We start from the raw sequence: 15,821 nt of genomic DNA, 5'->3' as shown, positions 1-15,821 counted from the left end.
GGCCATCTTGATTATCTGGCCAAATTGGTGCTAAAATGTTTGATCACCTCGTAAGAAAGTGTTTGACCAACCGCTGTGTTAACCAGGGAGGAAGTGTGTAATGCAAGATGCTATTGAGTTGCATTATGGGAAATGTAGGATTAAGTGTTGAACCCCAGCTTGACCCATTATAGTGAATAGAAGTCAGGATATCTTGGTCTCTGTTGCTTTGATGTTGACCGTTTTTTTAAATCTTTCTCCACCATCCTGATACTCGATCACAGTGCCTTGCTCAATGGTTAAGGCAAGAGCCTTTCTTATACCAAACATGTTACTGTGTTACAGCCTCACAGAGCTGCTGGCATGGCTGTAAGAAATTGTAGACATTTAAATAGTGAGGAAATCATTTCTTGCTTAACAATTAATCCAAAAAAATATATACTGAAAATGATCAGACAGAAGACTAAAGCCTTGGCTGTGTTCACAGATGTGTGTGTGTGTGTGTGTGTGTGTGTGTGTGTGTGTGTGTGTGTGTGTGTGTGTGTAAACATAAATACACACTTCTAAAATAAGTTGGCATCAGTGTAGCTGATGGGATTGTGTGTGCTATTCTCAGTTTGGTGCTTTGTGACCTGTTTTACTGCCACAGGGACAGTTAATCCTCTCTGAGCAGCTTGTTAACTCAGTTACTCCCGTCATGTAAACTCGGCCTCGGACTAAGGCCCTGTTTACACGAATACGCTCGCGGCTGAAAACGACAAAATCAGACATGAAAATCACTCACCTTTTGGCGAAATTCGCTGTTTTGAAACCAAAATAGGTGACCTACGTGAATCGTGTAGATTCGATGAGAAAATGTTTGGGGGGGTTTAAGTACTCGGGCCTGGTGCCTGATTTCTGGCGTTTGACTATTTTAGAAAAATAAATAAATAAAAAAGTCCACATGGGATTTGTTTTGATGCGCTGAATCATCGAACTTCCACCTACCAATGAAACGAGTTCTAGCCAATCAGATGCAAAGTAGGGCGGGTCTTTGCTGAAATGTGAGAGTGCGGTGCCAGTGTGGTCTCCGTGGTAATGCGGCAAAAAAAAATGGAGGCAAAGTTTATCATACTTGGAGCATGTAGATACAGCTTTAGTTGAGAAAGTAGTTAAAACAAATGGCGCTGGGCATGAATAGAGGACAAGAGGAAAAGGGGGGAGACGGGAAGCCGTTTAGCACTTGGTGCCTCAAACTGAGGGAGCCGGGTGCTTCTGCAGCGCGTGTTGAAGGAAGACGCTGTACGACAGCAGCGGTAAGACAGGGCTGCTAGTCACAAAGCTTCGGTCCGTGCACTCTGTCATACGAGTACGTTACTGGCAACGACCGCTGCCGCAAACACAAACACAAACAAACAATATGTGTGTGCACCGTACAGCGTCACCATATACACGCAGATTTCCCCACCAAAACGCTCGTCTAAACGCGGGAAAAAAAGTGAGAATGCAACGCCACTTTTGCATTTTCTCTTCAGATGGTTTCCGTCTAAACATAGCCTAAGGTTGTGGCAGTTCTGGTTAAGTTGAGACTCTTTGTTTCTGTGCCATGATGAAGCAGTAAAATCTACGTCAACATCAGGAGTATTGGTAATACTCCCTGGCCACAAGTCAGCTAGTTAGAGCCGTACTTACAACTGTTACCGGTGCACTTTAAAGAGAACTTGATGATATACATTTCCTCTAATTTATCTTTCTCAAAACAAAAGAGAAAAGACAACAAATGCAGGAGGTGGACCTCATTGTCTACTGCCTCTGTGTCTGCAACCTTTAAAGCCATCACAGGTTAAAGGAACAGTTCTTAGTTAAATATGCTTTATTGCTTTGTTTTTGAGAGTAAAGGCCGATTTATACTTCTGTGTTAAATTGGCGCTGTTGCTACGTACGTATGTAGGTTGAGACACGGACCTTACGCCGTAGCCTGACGTACACCTCTCAGAAAATGTAACTACACGTGGCTCGGCTGTGGCTTGGTAGCGTTGCATTTCCCCGACTCATTTCCTGGTCCTCCTTCTCCGTGATCAACATGAAATCAAGGAGAGGGTTTGCTTCTCCTGCTCCAGATTTGCAAATGGTCAGAAAGAACAGGGGAGACACCACGTTTCTCCCACTATGACTCTAGAGTGGCTACTCACTCCGAAGATAATCACAGTCACTCTCTCACTCTATCACACACACACACACACACACACACACACACACACACACACAGTGCACAAGTATAAACTTCCAGGCAACTTACGTAGGCTACGGCAGAGCTCTTTGTGGAGCCTCCACAGAACCATAAATCAGACTTAAGGTGGCAGAATCAATATCAATCATGCCTAACAGGCAATGAGACTAGCCTAGCATAATAATTGAATTTGCTGGCCCTGTCTGAAGCGAGAAAATACACCACTATGGCACACTTATTAATACGTTTTATCTTGTTAATTTAATCTTAAACAGAAATGTAAAAATGTTAAGAGTCATGTCTGGGCGGATGGATAAAGTGTTGTTTGTCAAGAGTTACACCACATAACTCCTCTTAGAACCACAACATGTTGTAACATGTCTGTCTGTGTACAGATTAAACAAATGAGATACAGAAACATGTTAATCAGTAATCTTTGGAGGTGTTGGTAGATGCAATTCTTTAAACTTTGAACAGAGCTAGGTTAGCTGTTTCCTTCTGCTTCCAGTCTTTATGCTAAGCTAGGCTAATTGCATCCAGGTGCTCCAGCTCTCCACCTAACACCCAAGCTGTGTTCGAAACCGTTCCCTCACTCACTCACTCACTATTCCCTATAAAGTGTTTGTTAAAAACAGACCTTCTCATACGTCCCTGGAAACCAACCGAGCACTCAGGAGGAGAGTAAAAGGTTTTATATTATATATGTTGCATGTTACACTTCCACTGCTCATTGTTCGCCTTCTTCTAAAATATTAGAAACACTAAAGCAGAACCAGATAACCCGAGACGTTATAAATTAGGTGTTGCTCCATTATTTCTGAGAGCAGAAGTGTCTGCGAGTTTTGGATATTCTGTTTCTGTTTGACAAAGTGCAGTGTGAACGCAAACAATGTTGCAACTTCATGTTGTGAATTAACAGGTTTTATTCGAAGTACTCAAGTTTCAAGTCCAGGTTTCGAGGGTGGAGAAAAGGTCAGGTGGATTCTGGGAAGGAGCAAGTCCGTCAGAGAGAGAGAGAGAGTAGGCCGGCTAGCAGAGGGGTCCAGTGGTGGTGGTTCTGGTCCGGTGTATGACAGGAGTGGAGCAGTAAGAGGAGTCAGGTTCCAATGGCAGCTGGAGGCACAAGAGAAAGGATCAGGACAGGCAAACATACAAGTAGACTAAACAGATAGGCAAAGGCTTGTCTGGAGCGAGACTAACCGTGGCAGTCTTGACTATGATCTGACGCAGAGTGGAGGAATGACGGGGTATATGAAGCAGAGGTTGATGCGGTAGATAAGAGGAAACTGGAACCCTGACTCCCGCACACCAGACTCCACTCCTGCAATTAGGACAGACAGAGAGGAGGGGGACAGGAGAGAGAGAAGCTACCTAGGGGCAGAAGGCCTAACATATACAATGTCAGTGTTTCCAGTTATGTAAAGTAGGCCTAGAACACCTCATCCTCTAACTTTATCTCCTTATTCAACATCATCATGTCTGAACTGGACTTACCCCACTTTGTCACATCAGACTGCGTAACGTTTCAGCGGCCCTCGTCCTACAACACAACCCTCCACACAGCCACTGACAGCCTCCTCACGTAACACAGCATGGTCTCACTTTTTTTATTACCCTTTATTCAGTTACAGCCCGGTGGTGAGCAGCAAGTTGGCACACTTCAAATGTTTTTCAGCCTCAGGAAACAAAGTCTGTGTTTCATAATGTGTTAAATGGTTGGCTTAGCCGGCAGGAGAAGCTGATATGAAGCTGCTGATACTTTGTTCTTACATTAAATACTGCGGTGGAGGAAGATCCAAAAAGAGTACAAAAAAACCACTGGGTCACCAATCACACCCACAAAATGTGTTGTTTTGACCCAATTTTAATGTTATTTATTCAAGATGACGTCCTCAAATGTCTTGTTTTGTCCACAAATTCAAATATATTCAGTTTACTATCACAGAGGAGAGAAGAAACTATCACATTTAACAAGCTGATATCAGATAATAATTACTCTTTTTTTTCTAGCAAAATGATTGAACCGATTAATCGATTGTCAAAATAGTTGTCGATTGATTAAATAGTTAACGAGTAATTGATTAATCTTTGCAGCCCTAAAATGTTGAGTTTCTGCAGTGCCACAGCAGAGGAGATGCTGCTGCAGTGGAAGTAAGGGTTATATACAAGAATGAAAAAAAATATCAGCTCAACAAACACTCTGATCAGATGGGAGGAAGCTACTCTCGTGTAATTTCCTGTTAGTGGTCACCCCCGGGACAAGTAACTGAGCTGAATTAGACACTTCAGTCAGTGTTAGCAGTGTTCAAGCGTGGGTGCGGATACAGCAGCTTTCATTTCTTATAAAGATGTTGGTGAGTTTATATTGAGTGTTTGGCTTTCGCGGTGATGATTGTGCAGTTTGTAATGAATGCATTAATTTCTCCTGGCAGGGTACGGCTGTTCCATGCTCCTCGGGGGTCACGTCTGAGCGAGCTGTCCCCAGCTCAGGGATGTACAAGCTGGAGATTGAGCTGAAGAGAGGACACAATCTGGCCGTCAGAGACAGAGGAGGTAGAGTCATGTCTTATCTGTGAACTCCTGTTCTTTTTCTGTTGTTGTTTTTATGCATCTGCGACCACTTTTATTTGTCTTTTCAGGCAGCAGTGATCCGTATGTCAAGTTTAAGCTCGCTGGAAAAGAGGTATTCAGAAGCAAAACCATCCACAAAAACCTCAACCCAGTGTGGGACGAGAAAACGACTTTAATAGTGGACTGTCTGAGTGACCCGCTGTATGTAAAGGTAAAGACTTAGACACATACAATCCTGCTCAAAGCTTTTCCCCATGAAAAATAAATGAACAAAAGAGTCAGTTGTTGTTACTCTTCTGCAGGTGTTTGACTACGACTTTGGCCTTCAAGATGACTTCATGGGTTCTGCATACCTCTACCTCGAGTCTCTCGAGCAGCAGAGGTATGTCAGCCTGATCATATTTGTATGTCCCTCCCTTTTTACGAACAAAAACTACTTTTTTAAGTTCCGTTACGTTGCTGTGGCCGGTCTATGACACAGTCACGTCAGGACCCAAAAACAGAATACTCCACGTACTAGTGGTGTAATGTACCATAGTTGATTAGTGGTCCGTACAGATCAACACTCACAGTTCGGAATGCATGTGAACCGTGGATCAATTGCAAAGTTTAACCATAATAATAGTGTGAAATAAATTTTTTACTGTCTCTGTTACTTAACCTAAGCTGATAAATCTCTCTCTCTCACCGGTGCCTTAACGACCGGTACCGGAATAGCAACACGGATTTCGGTGCCTCATTTCGGTGCCACTTAAATGTCTGCGCTGCTCTCTGATGCTACGAAACAGACTGTAGAGGCTAAGCCTAAGCTTTAAGCCCCTGAGGTGCTGTTCCACGGGCAAAGTAATCAACGCACTTTTTACCTTTTTGATCAATGAAAGTCCAAGTCATATTTGCAGTTAAAACCTTTGGTTCCATTTATTTCCATGAGATCTTAGTTGGGTTTCCAGGCAAATCACTGCTTGTATGTATGCCTGTGTAGTGTTGTGGTGTTGGTGTGCATGTGCGTGTGGTCAAAAACTGTATGTGCTTCCGGGTTGCAGCTGAGGAACCAAAGATTGGTTCCTATTTATACCAAGGGCACTAATTGGCTCTTACATAGACATTAGAGGTAACAGAAGCATCGCTGCATGTCACGCTAGTTAAGACTAACGGTACGCTTGGCAGCAGGTAACGTTGATGTTAGCCTAACGCTACCGTTAGCTAGTAGCTGGATTAAACACGGTTAAAATGCTGACAGTGAAACAATGTAAAGGTGTGACTGTATTTCACTGTAGAGGATTCCAACAGCGGGACGTACAACAGTCTGCCGCTAAAGCTATGAGCTAAAAGACTCAAACTGCACTATGGTCACGGCTGTTGAACAACACAGACGTGACTAAATGTTGCATTTACTTAATACTGGTAAACCTTGTTTAAAGTTATTGTAAAATACCCTTTCTTCATCTGTTTTTGTCATTTAACAGAAATTTACTGGTGAAAGAAGTTATTATTGTTAAAGTGCTCATATTATTCTCATTTTCAGGTTCATAATTGTATTTAGAGGTTGTACCAGAATAGGTTTATGTGGTTTAATTTTCAGAAAACACCATATTTTTGTTGTACTGCACATTGCTGCAGCTCCTCTTTTCACCCTGTGTGTTGAGCTCTCTGTTTTAGCTACAGAGTGAAGACATCTCACTGCTGTAACATCTTTGTTGGGAGTCGCACATGCTCAGTAGCTAGGTAAGGACTACTAGCCAGTCAGAAGCAGAGTATGAGGGCGTGCCCTGACAGTACCTAGGTAAGGACTACTAGCCAGTCAGAAGCAGAGTATGAGGGCGTGTCCTGACAGTACCTAGGTAAGGACTACTAGCCAGTCAGAAGCAGAGTATGAGGGCGTGCCCTGACAGTACCTAGGTAAGGACTACTAGCCAGTCAGAAGCAGAGTATGAGGGTGTGGCCTGACAGTACCTAGGTAAGGACTACTAGCCAGTCAGAAGCAGAGTATGAGGGCGTGTCCTGACAGTACCTAGGTAAGGACTACTAGCCAGTCAGAAGCAGAGTATGAGGGCGTGGCCTGACAGTACCTAGGTAAGGACTACTAGCCAGTCAGAAGCAGAGTATGAGGGCGTGCCCTGACAGTACCTAGGTAAGGACTACTAGCCAGTCAGGAGCAGAGTATGGGGGCGTGCCATGCTAGCAGCTAGGCGAGCATTATAACGTGTGTTCCAAAGTGACCACGTTTGTCTCTGAAGTAAAGGCTGGACTACAATAGAGCTGTTTGGAGCAGTTTGTGAACAGTGTTTTCTGTTGGAGATGGTAAGTCCCTTTGGGGGGGACTTTGGGCTTTTTCACTTTGTAAACCTATAACATGCACACACAAAAAATAACACAATAAAGGAAAGGGGAAAAGCCAAAAAGCAAAATATGAGCACTTTAAAAGTTATTATTACATTTTTAATAAATCATTTAAATTCTGATCTGATCCGTGAGTATTGTGATCCGTTGCACCCCTACCACATACACATGTTAATTGATCAGATTAACCTTGTTTTCATACTTGAACTACTAGAATAACGCAACCACAAGTACTTAACGTGAAAAAACTGTGAGCAAAAACATAATTTATCAGCAGAGGTATGCCACATTTGTGTGTCCCTCCCCAAAAACTACTCTTCTCAGTTCCATTACTCTGCTTACATACACCCAGTGTTATATCTAGGTTTGTCTAAGACTAATGTGCACTTTTTACAGTGGGTGGGGGGGGGGCACTATCTCAATATAATAAAAAAGGCATATCTTAATATACATAGTATTACCTCATTACCTTACTAAATTGTAACCATATTTGTGTCTAAAACCATAGAAAACTAGAGCAGATAATACATAAATAACACTCAAAAGCTTGAAGAAGTCCACTGGAGACCAACTACAATCATTCGATCTGAAAAAAAGCTTTTTAATGGGAACGACAACCCTGCACCAAACTTTCCTCTTTCATTCCTATCTATATTCTAAAGCTTTTTACACAGGGTTCATATATCAGTCAGAGCCTGACTTATACAACATTTCATTCCTAAACACATGTAGAAAATGGATTTTTTTTTGGAGAAATGAACAATCTGTGCCATCACTGTAAAAGAAAGACAAAACTGTGTTAATGCCTATACTGATATCTAGTGGTCAATCGTGTCAACTGCAATCATCTTATCATTAGAGCACTTTCAAATGTTTAGTTCTTACTGGCATTTATCAGATTCTAATGTGATTCACAAAATTATTCTTACTTTTGTTTTTCTACAGTTTTTTAAGTCTGTGTAATATTTATTGACTCAGTGCAGAGAGGAAATGTTGGCTGTAAAAAGCAACAAGTGATAGAAAACTCTGCTCATTTCTGTGTGACGAAGCAGTTTTAGTGAGGAAAGTTGAAAGGACAGAGACTGACTGACTCTAAACATGAACACTGTACTTTGTGGTGTTTCAGGAGGAAAAGGGCCTCAGTTATACTCTCATATCAGTTTCACATTTTCTCCGTCAGCTTTGTATGAAACCCTGGAATGAAGACAGGAAGAAAAGACTTTGTTGATGTTAGTTTGTTCACACATCCCATCAGGAAAGTCTGTTCAAAGACTCTTGTTCAATGATTTCATCAACACATTCACTTCATCCACACAATCACTTAGTTTGAACCAGAATCTCAGCTATGTCAAAGAGAAGAAGGACTTATTGATTATGATTATGACAACATCTGGTCCGCCAAACAAAAAAATGTAAATCTAGATTTCTTTACAAATGTCCAGAAAGAGAACAAAGTGTGTAGGATAAAGGAGGTCTGGTGCTTTCTCTCTTCAGAGCCATGCTGTGGAAGAGAAACAACAACATACAAATACATCAATACAAATATTCATCAAACATTTAGAGCTCAGAGGAGTTTTCATGTTCAGTTCAGGTCAACAAACATCATCATGAACAGTGTAGTCTCGCTTTGCCAGACTCTCCTCCAAAGCGCGCTGGAGGAAGGTCTTGCTACTCCACACAGCATTCCAGGATGGGAGTAAAACATGCTCTGGTTTATTGGCATTTCTTTAAACCAGTCACAATCGTCTTGGGCGGTGCTAAGAGCCGGAGAAAAACCACGGTGTCAGCTGCACAATAGTCTCAGGAAGGAACTAGTTTTGGTGGAACATGTGTACTTCAAGAGTAGTTTTAGTCGTGCAACAGAAAACTCAGATTGGACAGATAGTCTAGCTAGCTGTCTGGATTTACCCTGCAGAGATCTGAGGAGCAGTTAGCCATGTCCTCAGAAATCCACCAGAGTTTAAAATTCCAACACAAAGGAAGCCCAAGGCAACGGATATCCGGCCTAAATGAGTGAAATCCGGCGGATTTTCCGGTGGCAACGGAGCAGTCCCGGAAGTGGAACGTCAAGGATTCATGGAGCGTTCACACCAGCTGGGAATATCAGGGACCACCCTCGTGATTACGTTGTTTTTCCGACTGCCAGCGTTCACATGGCCGGGATGCATGTTCTTCTTTTTCTGTTATATTGGGGTTTGGCATAACAACTTGTTGCATGACTGCCACCAACGGTTGGCCGTAGCCTAGAGCATCAGGTGTGTGAAAACATGGAGGCCACAACAACAAAAGATTTGCTGCTGTTTTCTTATAAGAGCATACAAACAGCACATGGACAGGTGTTTGTTTGTGTAATCTGCAGGACAACGAACGAACGGGAAAGGACACGGATAAGGTGTTGATTTTTAATACATAGGCCTATTTATGAATAATTTGAAACATGTTATGTCCGTGTATGTTTCTTGGCAGAGGCGTTTGTCCACAATAACAGTATTGTCATTGAAATATGTTCAGTGAACCAAAGTCGCCTCCATCAAACGTCAGTTGTCAACAACGCGTCACCAACTGGGAAACTCTGTTAGCAAAATCTAGCCTCAGTTTCCCACCTCTGATTCCCACAGGAAGTGACGTGAATGATGACGTTTTTACTCGGAAAAATGTTTTTCCAATGTCCATGAACGCACGGATAGACTATGAGCAGACACAGGAATGAGCGCCGCCTAAAGAAACTCAAACATTTACACCACAACTAATGACAAGATGTTAAAGTACCGCCCAAAATGTTTGATTGACAACTGATCTCTGTGCAGCGAAGAAACGCCTCAACAATCAGCTCTCAGCAAGAAACACAGAGACAAAATAAGTTGAAGAGTTAAAATGCAGAATTTAACCTTCAAATGACTTCTGTCTATTTCAGTTTACACAACTCAGCAGAGTCTTTAGGTGAATACCAATAAAACCAAAGTCCAGCATAGAGGGGCTGAGTGAATGTGGTCTGGACTCTGTGGAGGAGAGTCATGGTTTCAGAGACGCTGTAGAAGGACAGAATACCTGCACTGTGATCCAGGTACACTCCTACTCTGGAGGACAGAGGACCTGAGACGGGAGTTTGGACATTGTTGGACCAAAATGTATAACTGTTGTCACAATCTAAAGCCCAAGATATGTCATTTCGTCCAAAGAAACATTCAATCCAGCTCCCTGCTCTGCTGATATTCTTGTATGCGACTGCTACAGAAACTCCTCCTCCTCTCCTCTTCACCTCCCAGTAACAACGTCCAGTCAGACTCTCTCTACTCAGGACCTGCAGATAATCAGTGAATCTGTCTGGGTGACTAGAATAAGACTGATATTGACCCATTACTGTTGCTTTCCTGTTCCCCTCAGATAATAACAGCTGTGTGTTTACTGTGTTTGGATACAGTGTGATTTCACGTGAATATTTTAAGAATCCATCTCTGGTCTTGGGCTCTGGTTGTGGCAGTAAAACGTCCACTTCAGTTCCTGTCAGTGAGACGTTTGTCCACTTCTCTCTCAGGACGTCCTGTAGTTTATCTCTGACTTCTGACACGGCCGCTGTCACGTCCTCAAAGCAGCTCAGAGGACGGATATGGATGCTGGATGTAGATTGGCTGAGTGGTGACAGTGAGGGGTAGTTGTGTAGAAACTGGTTGTGATCCTCTGTGTGTGAGAGCTTCTTCAGCTCAGCGTCTTTCCTCTTCAGCTCAGTGATCTCCTGCTCCAGCTTCTCCTGGAGCTCTTTGACTCGACTCACTTCACTTTTCTGCTGGGATCTGACCTGCTGCTTCACATCAGAGCTTCTTTTCTCCAGGAGACGGATCAGCTCAGTGAAGATCTCGCTGTCCTCCACTGCTTTATCAGCAGAGAGATTGATGGCCTCCGCCTGCTGTTGAAGCAGCTTCACATCTTTCTCTCTGTCCTGGATTCTCTGCTGGATGTTTTGTCGACTCCCCTTGAGCTCTCTCTGCCTCTCAGCTCTCTCTGCTGCAGCTGAGACTGTGTCATGGCCTTTATGTTCGTCCACAGAGCAGAGAGAACAGATAAGCTGCTGATCAGTACGGCAGAAAATCTTCATCACCTCGTCATGACGAGAGCAGACGTTCTCCTGGAGCTTCTTGGACGGCTCCACCAGCTTGTGTTTCTTTAATGGAGCTGATTCATAATGAGGCTGAAGGTGTTTCTCACAGAAAGAAGCCAGACATTGATGACAGGACTTGTGTGCTTTGAGTTTTCTCCCAGTGCAGACATCACAGGCCACATCTTCAGCTCCAGCATAGCAGTGATCAGCAGGAGCAGCTTGGAGTCCAGTCTTCTTCAGCTCCTCCACTAAAACTGCTAACATGGTGTTTTTCAGCAGGACAGGCCTCGGTGTGAACGTCTTCCTGCACTGAGGACAGCTGTAGCTGTACTTACGATCCTCTTTATCCCAGTGGCTTTTAATACAGTTCATGCAGTAGCTGTGTCCACAGGGAGTAGTCACCGGATCCTTCAGTAGATCCAGACAGATGGAACAAGAGAAGGTTTCCCGGTCCAGCTGAACTCCTTTCTGCGCCATTTCACCTCTCGCTCAGTGACAACAACTGTCTGAGTCTCACTTCCTGAGAAGTGAAACTAGTCTGAGCTCTGATCTATAAACAGTATGTGTTTGGGAGGAGTTATCAAGTTTAGCTTCATTCCTAAAAGAGGAGTGCTTGGTGTTGCAATGCCCATATTACCATAAGTATGCCTACCATTAGTATGCCTACCATTAGTATGCCTATCATGGAAGAGATTTAGTATGTCCCAATACATAGAAGGCTATGTCAAAAATATGTCCTAATGCAACCGATTGCATTTTGTGTAAGTGCATAATATTATAATCATACCATTAGAGACATACCAAAGATTTAGTATGTCTCAATCAGGGTGGGAAATTAGCACCCATCACCAGCCAATGGCGGGTACTTTTTCAAAGTGGCGGGTGGCTTTGCCTTGTATACCAGCCACAGTGGCGTCTTGGGCGGTGCTAAGCCAAGGAATTAGTTTTGGTGGAACGTGCTTTAGTCGTGCAACAGAGTAACCCATTTGATTGGTTTTCAGCGCTAGTCCGTGACACATATAGCTGAGCTGAGGTACAGACAAAAGCAAAATTATGGGTTAAAAACATGTGGAGACATATCCCCGGTGTTAAGAGGCCCGCGGCGGAGTCAGCAGTAGCTATGAATGTACAAACTGTTAAGGGCGAAGTAAAGAAAAAGAGAAGGTACTTTTCGAACAAGTGGCGCATTGATGACGAAGGGAAAACGAGGGAATGGTTAGCCTACCTTCCCGACGACCAGTACATGCACTGTCCTTACTGTCGAACCTACGCGTCGTCAGAAAATGCAAACAATTCACTCATTAGAGGAACAACTAACCTTAAATTAGAGCCAATAAAAGACCACGAGTCATCCCAGTCTCATATCAAGTGCACTGCCATACAGCTGGCCAAGACGGGACCCCAGGAGCAGAGTGTGGCAATAAAGGCTATCTGCTCTACGCAGGCTGTTTTTCACATCACTTTTTTATTTGCCTATATTAACAAAATATGTATTAATAATAAAAAATAATGTATTGAAGCAATTCAAAATATGCTAGTGCATTTTCTTTTATCAATTTTTATTCTGGAAAAAGTGGCTGGTAAAATTGGGCAAAAAAGTAAATTTCCCACCCTGATCTCAATACATAGTTTGTCAAATGCAGAATGCCAAAAATGTGTCCCAATGCATCCAGTCGCATTTTGCAGTAAGCAAGCCAGCGTGATTTCTGACCCACAATCCTCTGTGCAGCATATCTGAGCAAGAGGCTCAAAGTTCAAGCTGCGATGTTATCAGAGTTTGATGTCCCGCCTGTCTGCAGACTGTACTGCAGGCAACAGTACGTACTTTGTAAGAGCAGCTGCAGTTTGTACTAAAAGTAAAAAGAAAAAGTATGTGATAAGGAACGCAGCAACACGTGTTTACAACAGAGCTCATTTCTCATTTAAAAACTCTGCTGACTTCAGCTTTTAGGAGGTAAAGTCTTCTTAGAATCAGAGGGTTTGGAGACAGCTCCCCAGTTTACTAAATGACTGAGTCGTCCTGTTATTAAGTTGAATAAAAGTTGATATTGTTTACAATAATTCAAACACAGTCCTTGACAGAATCAGAGTAAAATGAAAGGGACCTTAACTCTAACTGGTTCTCATCTCTCTCAAACACCTGAGTGAAACTAAATCCTAGCTCACACAATCCTAGGTAAGAAAAACAGCTCAAACAGAGCAGTCAAGTTAACGTCAGACAGCAGATACAGTAACAGTGAAGCAGAGAAGCCTATTTAAAGGAAGAACTCAGTCTAGATTCAAGCAGTCTAGCAGTAAGAAACCTCCACAAGTCCAATGCACACTGCATGTTTATTATAAAAGGTTTCTATCAGCCTGAAAACATGTTAACTAAAAGCTGCAGACAAAGTGAGCTGAGGAGCTTTAACCTCCACTACATCCCTGGTTAGCAGGATGAAGGAGCCCTCTTGTGTCCTGCATCAGTTTACACATTTCACTTGTTAACCTGCTGGGATGTTCACTGCAGGAAGACAAGTCCAAACTACACACAACATCAGTAAAAAGACATTTAAATAGATGTATAGTGTAATATTTATTGACTCAGTGCAGAGAGGAAATGTTGGCTGTAAAAAGCAACAAGTGATAGAAAACTCTGCTCATTTCTGTGTGACGGAGCAGTTTTAGTGAGGAAAGTTGAAAGGACAGAGACTGACTGACTCTAAACATGAACACTGTACTTTGTGGTAGGGCTTTGACATTTGCCCAAAAATCATATTCAAAGTTCGTTTTTTTATTAATATTAATAATATATATGAATATATCTGAGTATTTATTAATAATATTTTGACCATTAAATGCCTTCAGTAAGACCTATATTGGTATCACACTTAAGTTGTATATGTTCTGTCCACCAGAGGGCGGTGTATCAGTCAATGTCAATAGGCAGGCAATGATGTTTTCAGGAGAAAAACACACTGCCACCACTGTTTCTTTAATTAAAAGTCAGACCCTGGATTAAACACAAACAGTATGCTTTCGACAGGAAGTTCGGAGCTTTCACCGTAGCCTGCGTAAGTGGCCTGATGTTTATTAGGGGTGGTACGGTTCATGAAAAAACATCCGAACCGCTCGGTCCGCTTGTCTCGGTTCGGAGCGTGTGTGTACCGCACGGTTCAACGCATGCGCAATGTAGCCTTGTGCCCGTCAGGTGTCCGTATGTGACCTCAGACAGTGTGTTTCCCTTTCGCGCGACAGAAGAGCTGTGGACAACTTACCAACAAAACGTACAGCTAAAGACCGTGCAGAACATTTCAGACCGTCCTGCCAACCTGTAAACATTTTAACATCAATGTACTGGAACGTTTTGTCACTCTAAAGTCGCTGAAGCGGCTGCAGTTTAGATCCTGTTGGGTCTCTGCAGCGGGCGGGGCTGCTCAGTTCTCCCCGCAACTGACGGGCACACACACACACACACACACACACACACACACACACACACACACGGTGGATGCAGGAAAAAACGGAGATGAGATGTATACAGGAGGGCCTGACAGCTACGCTCGTTATTGTAAGTTCAATGATAAGTCCAGTAAGTACTTTATCAAAGCGTATGACTGTGTGTCCCAGCCCAGGCCAGGATAGGACATTAACTATGACTGTGTGTCCCAGCTCGGGCAAAGGATAGGACATTAACTATGACTGTGTGTCCCAGCCCAGGCCAGGATAGGACATTAACTATGACTGTGTGTCCCAGCCCAGGCCAGGATAGGACATTAACTATGACTGTGTGTCCCAGCCCAGGCCAGGATAGGACATTAACTATGACTGTGTCCCAGCTCGGGCCAGGATAGGACATTAACTATGACTGTGTGTCCCAGCCCAGGCCAGGATAGGACATTAACTATGACTGTGTGTCCCAGCCCAGGCCAGGATAGGACATTAACTATGACTGTGTGTCCCAGCCCAGGCCAGGATAGGGACATTAACTAGCGGCTGTGTCCCAGCCCAGGCCAGGATGGGACATTAACTATGACTGTGTGTCCCAGCCCAGGGCCAGGATGGGACATTAACTATGACTGTGTCCCAGCTCGGGCCAGGATAGGACATTAACTATGACTGTGTCCCAGCTCGGGCCAGGATAGGACATTAACTATGACTGTGTGTCCCAGCCCAGGCCAGGATAGGACATTAACTATGACTGTGTGTCCCAGCCCAGGCCAGGATAGGACATTAACTAACAATGTTAACTGTTTTTATGTTTAACGTATTCTGACTTATTCAAAAGACGGAGCTTTAGGAGTTCCTCTCTTTTTCTTTTAAAGGATACATTTCTGTAAGAGCTACACTGAAGTTGGCAGTTTGATAAATGCAACTTATTTCAATTGATATTCTGTAATATTTCAATCTTCATGTGCTAAAAAGGCACATACGTTCCTGTAGATGGGACACATTTTCCTCTTTTTGCCAAATAAATGAAAAGCATGTTGAAATCATCAACGTCTTCCCTCTCGCTGTATCAACATCTCCGCTATTACATGATATAACTATATACTTATTTAATACTGTATCATACATTGTGGATAATTAAGCTATATATCATATGCTGAAGTATATTTCTGGAGTGTTAAAGATTAAAAGAAAAAATAA

General features: G+C 43.1%; 2 protein-coding genes across 7 annotated transcripts in view; one reads left to right on the top strand and one right to left on the bottom strand.

Moving 5' to 3' along the window:
* Window positions 1-15,821, top strand: part of mctp1b (multiple C2 domains, transmembrane 1b) — a 58,815-nt gene that overhangs the window by 13,690 nt on the left and 29,304 nt on the right. For all 6 annotated transcript variants that reach the window (XR_013503230.1, XR_013503226.1, XR_013503228.1 and 3 more), the window contains exons 2-4: window positions 4,621-4,741; window positions 4,828-4,970; window positions 5,062-5,141. Coding sequence is in view for 1 of the 6 variants with exons in the window: in XM_078271732.1 (XP_078127858.1) it covers window positions 4,621-4,741; window positions 4,828-4,970; window positions 5,062-5,141 (344 nt within the window). In the remaining 5 variants the exon portion in view is untranslated. The remainder of the gene's footprint in view (window positions 1-4,620; window positions 4,742-4,827; window positions 4,971-5,061; window positions 5,142-15,821) is intronic.
* On the bottom strand, window positions 8,336-11,763 carry LOC144531534 (tripartite motif-containing protein 16-like). The gene has a single exon (XM_078271733.1). The coding sequence runs from the start codon at window positions 11,670-11,672 to the stop codon at window positions 10,005-10,007; it is 1,668 nt and encodes a 555-aa protein (XP_078127859.1). The 5' UTR covers window positions 11,673-11,763; the 3' UTR covers window positions 8,336-10,004.

Source organism: Sander vitreus, chromosome 16 (assembly GCF_031162955.1).
Source record: "Sander vitreus isolate 19-12246 chromosome 16, sanVit1, whole genome shotgun sequence".
Taxonomy (NCBI): Eukaryota; Metazoa; Chordata; class Actinopteri; order Perciformes; family Percidae; genus Sander; species Sander vitreus.
This window is presented reverse-complemented; position numbering and strand designations above follow the sequence as displayed.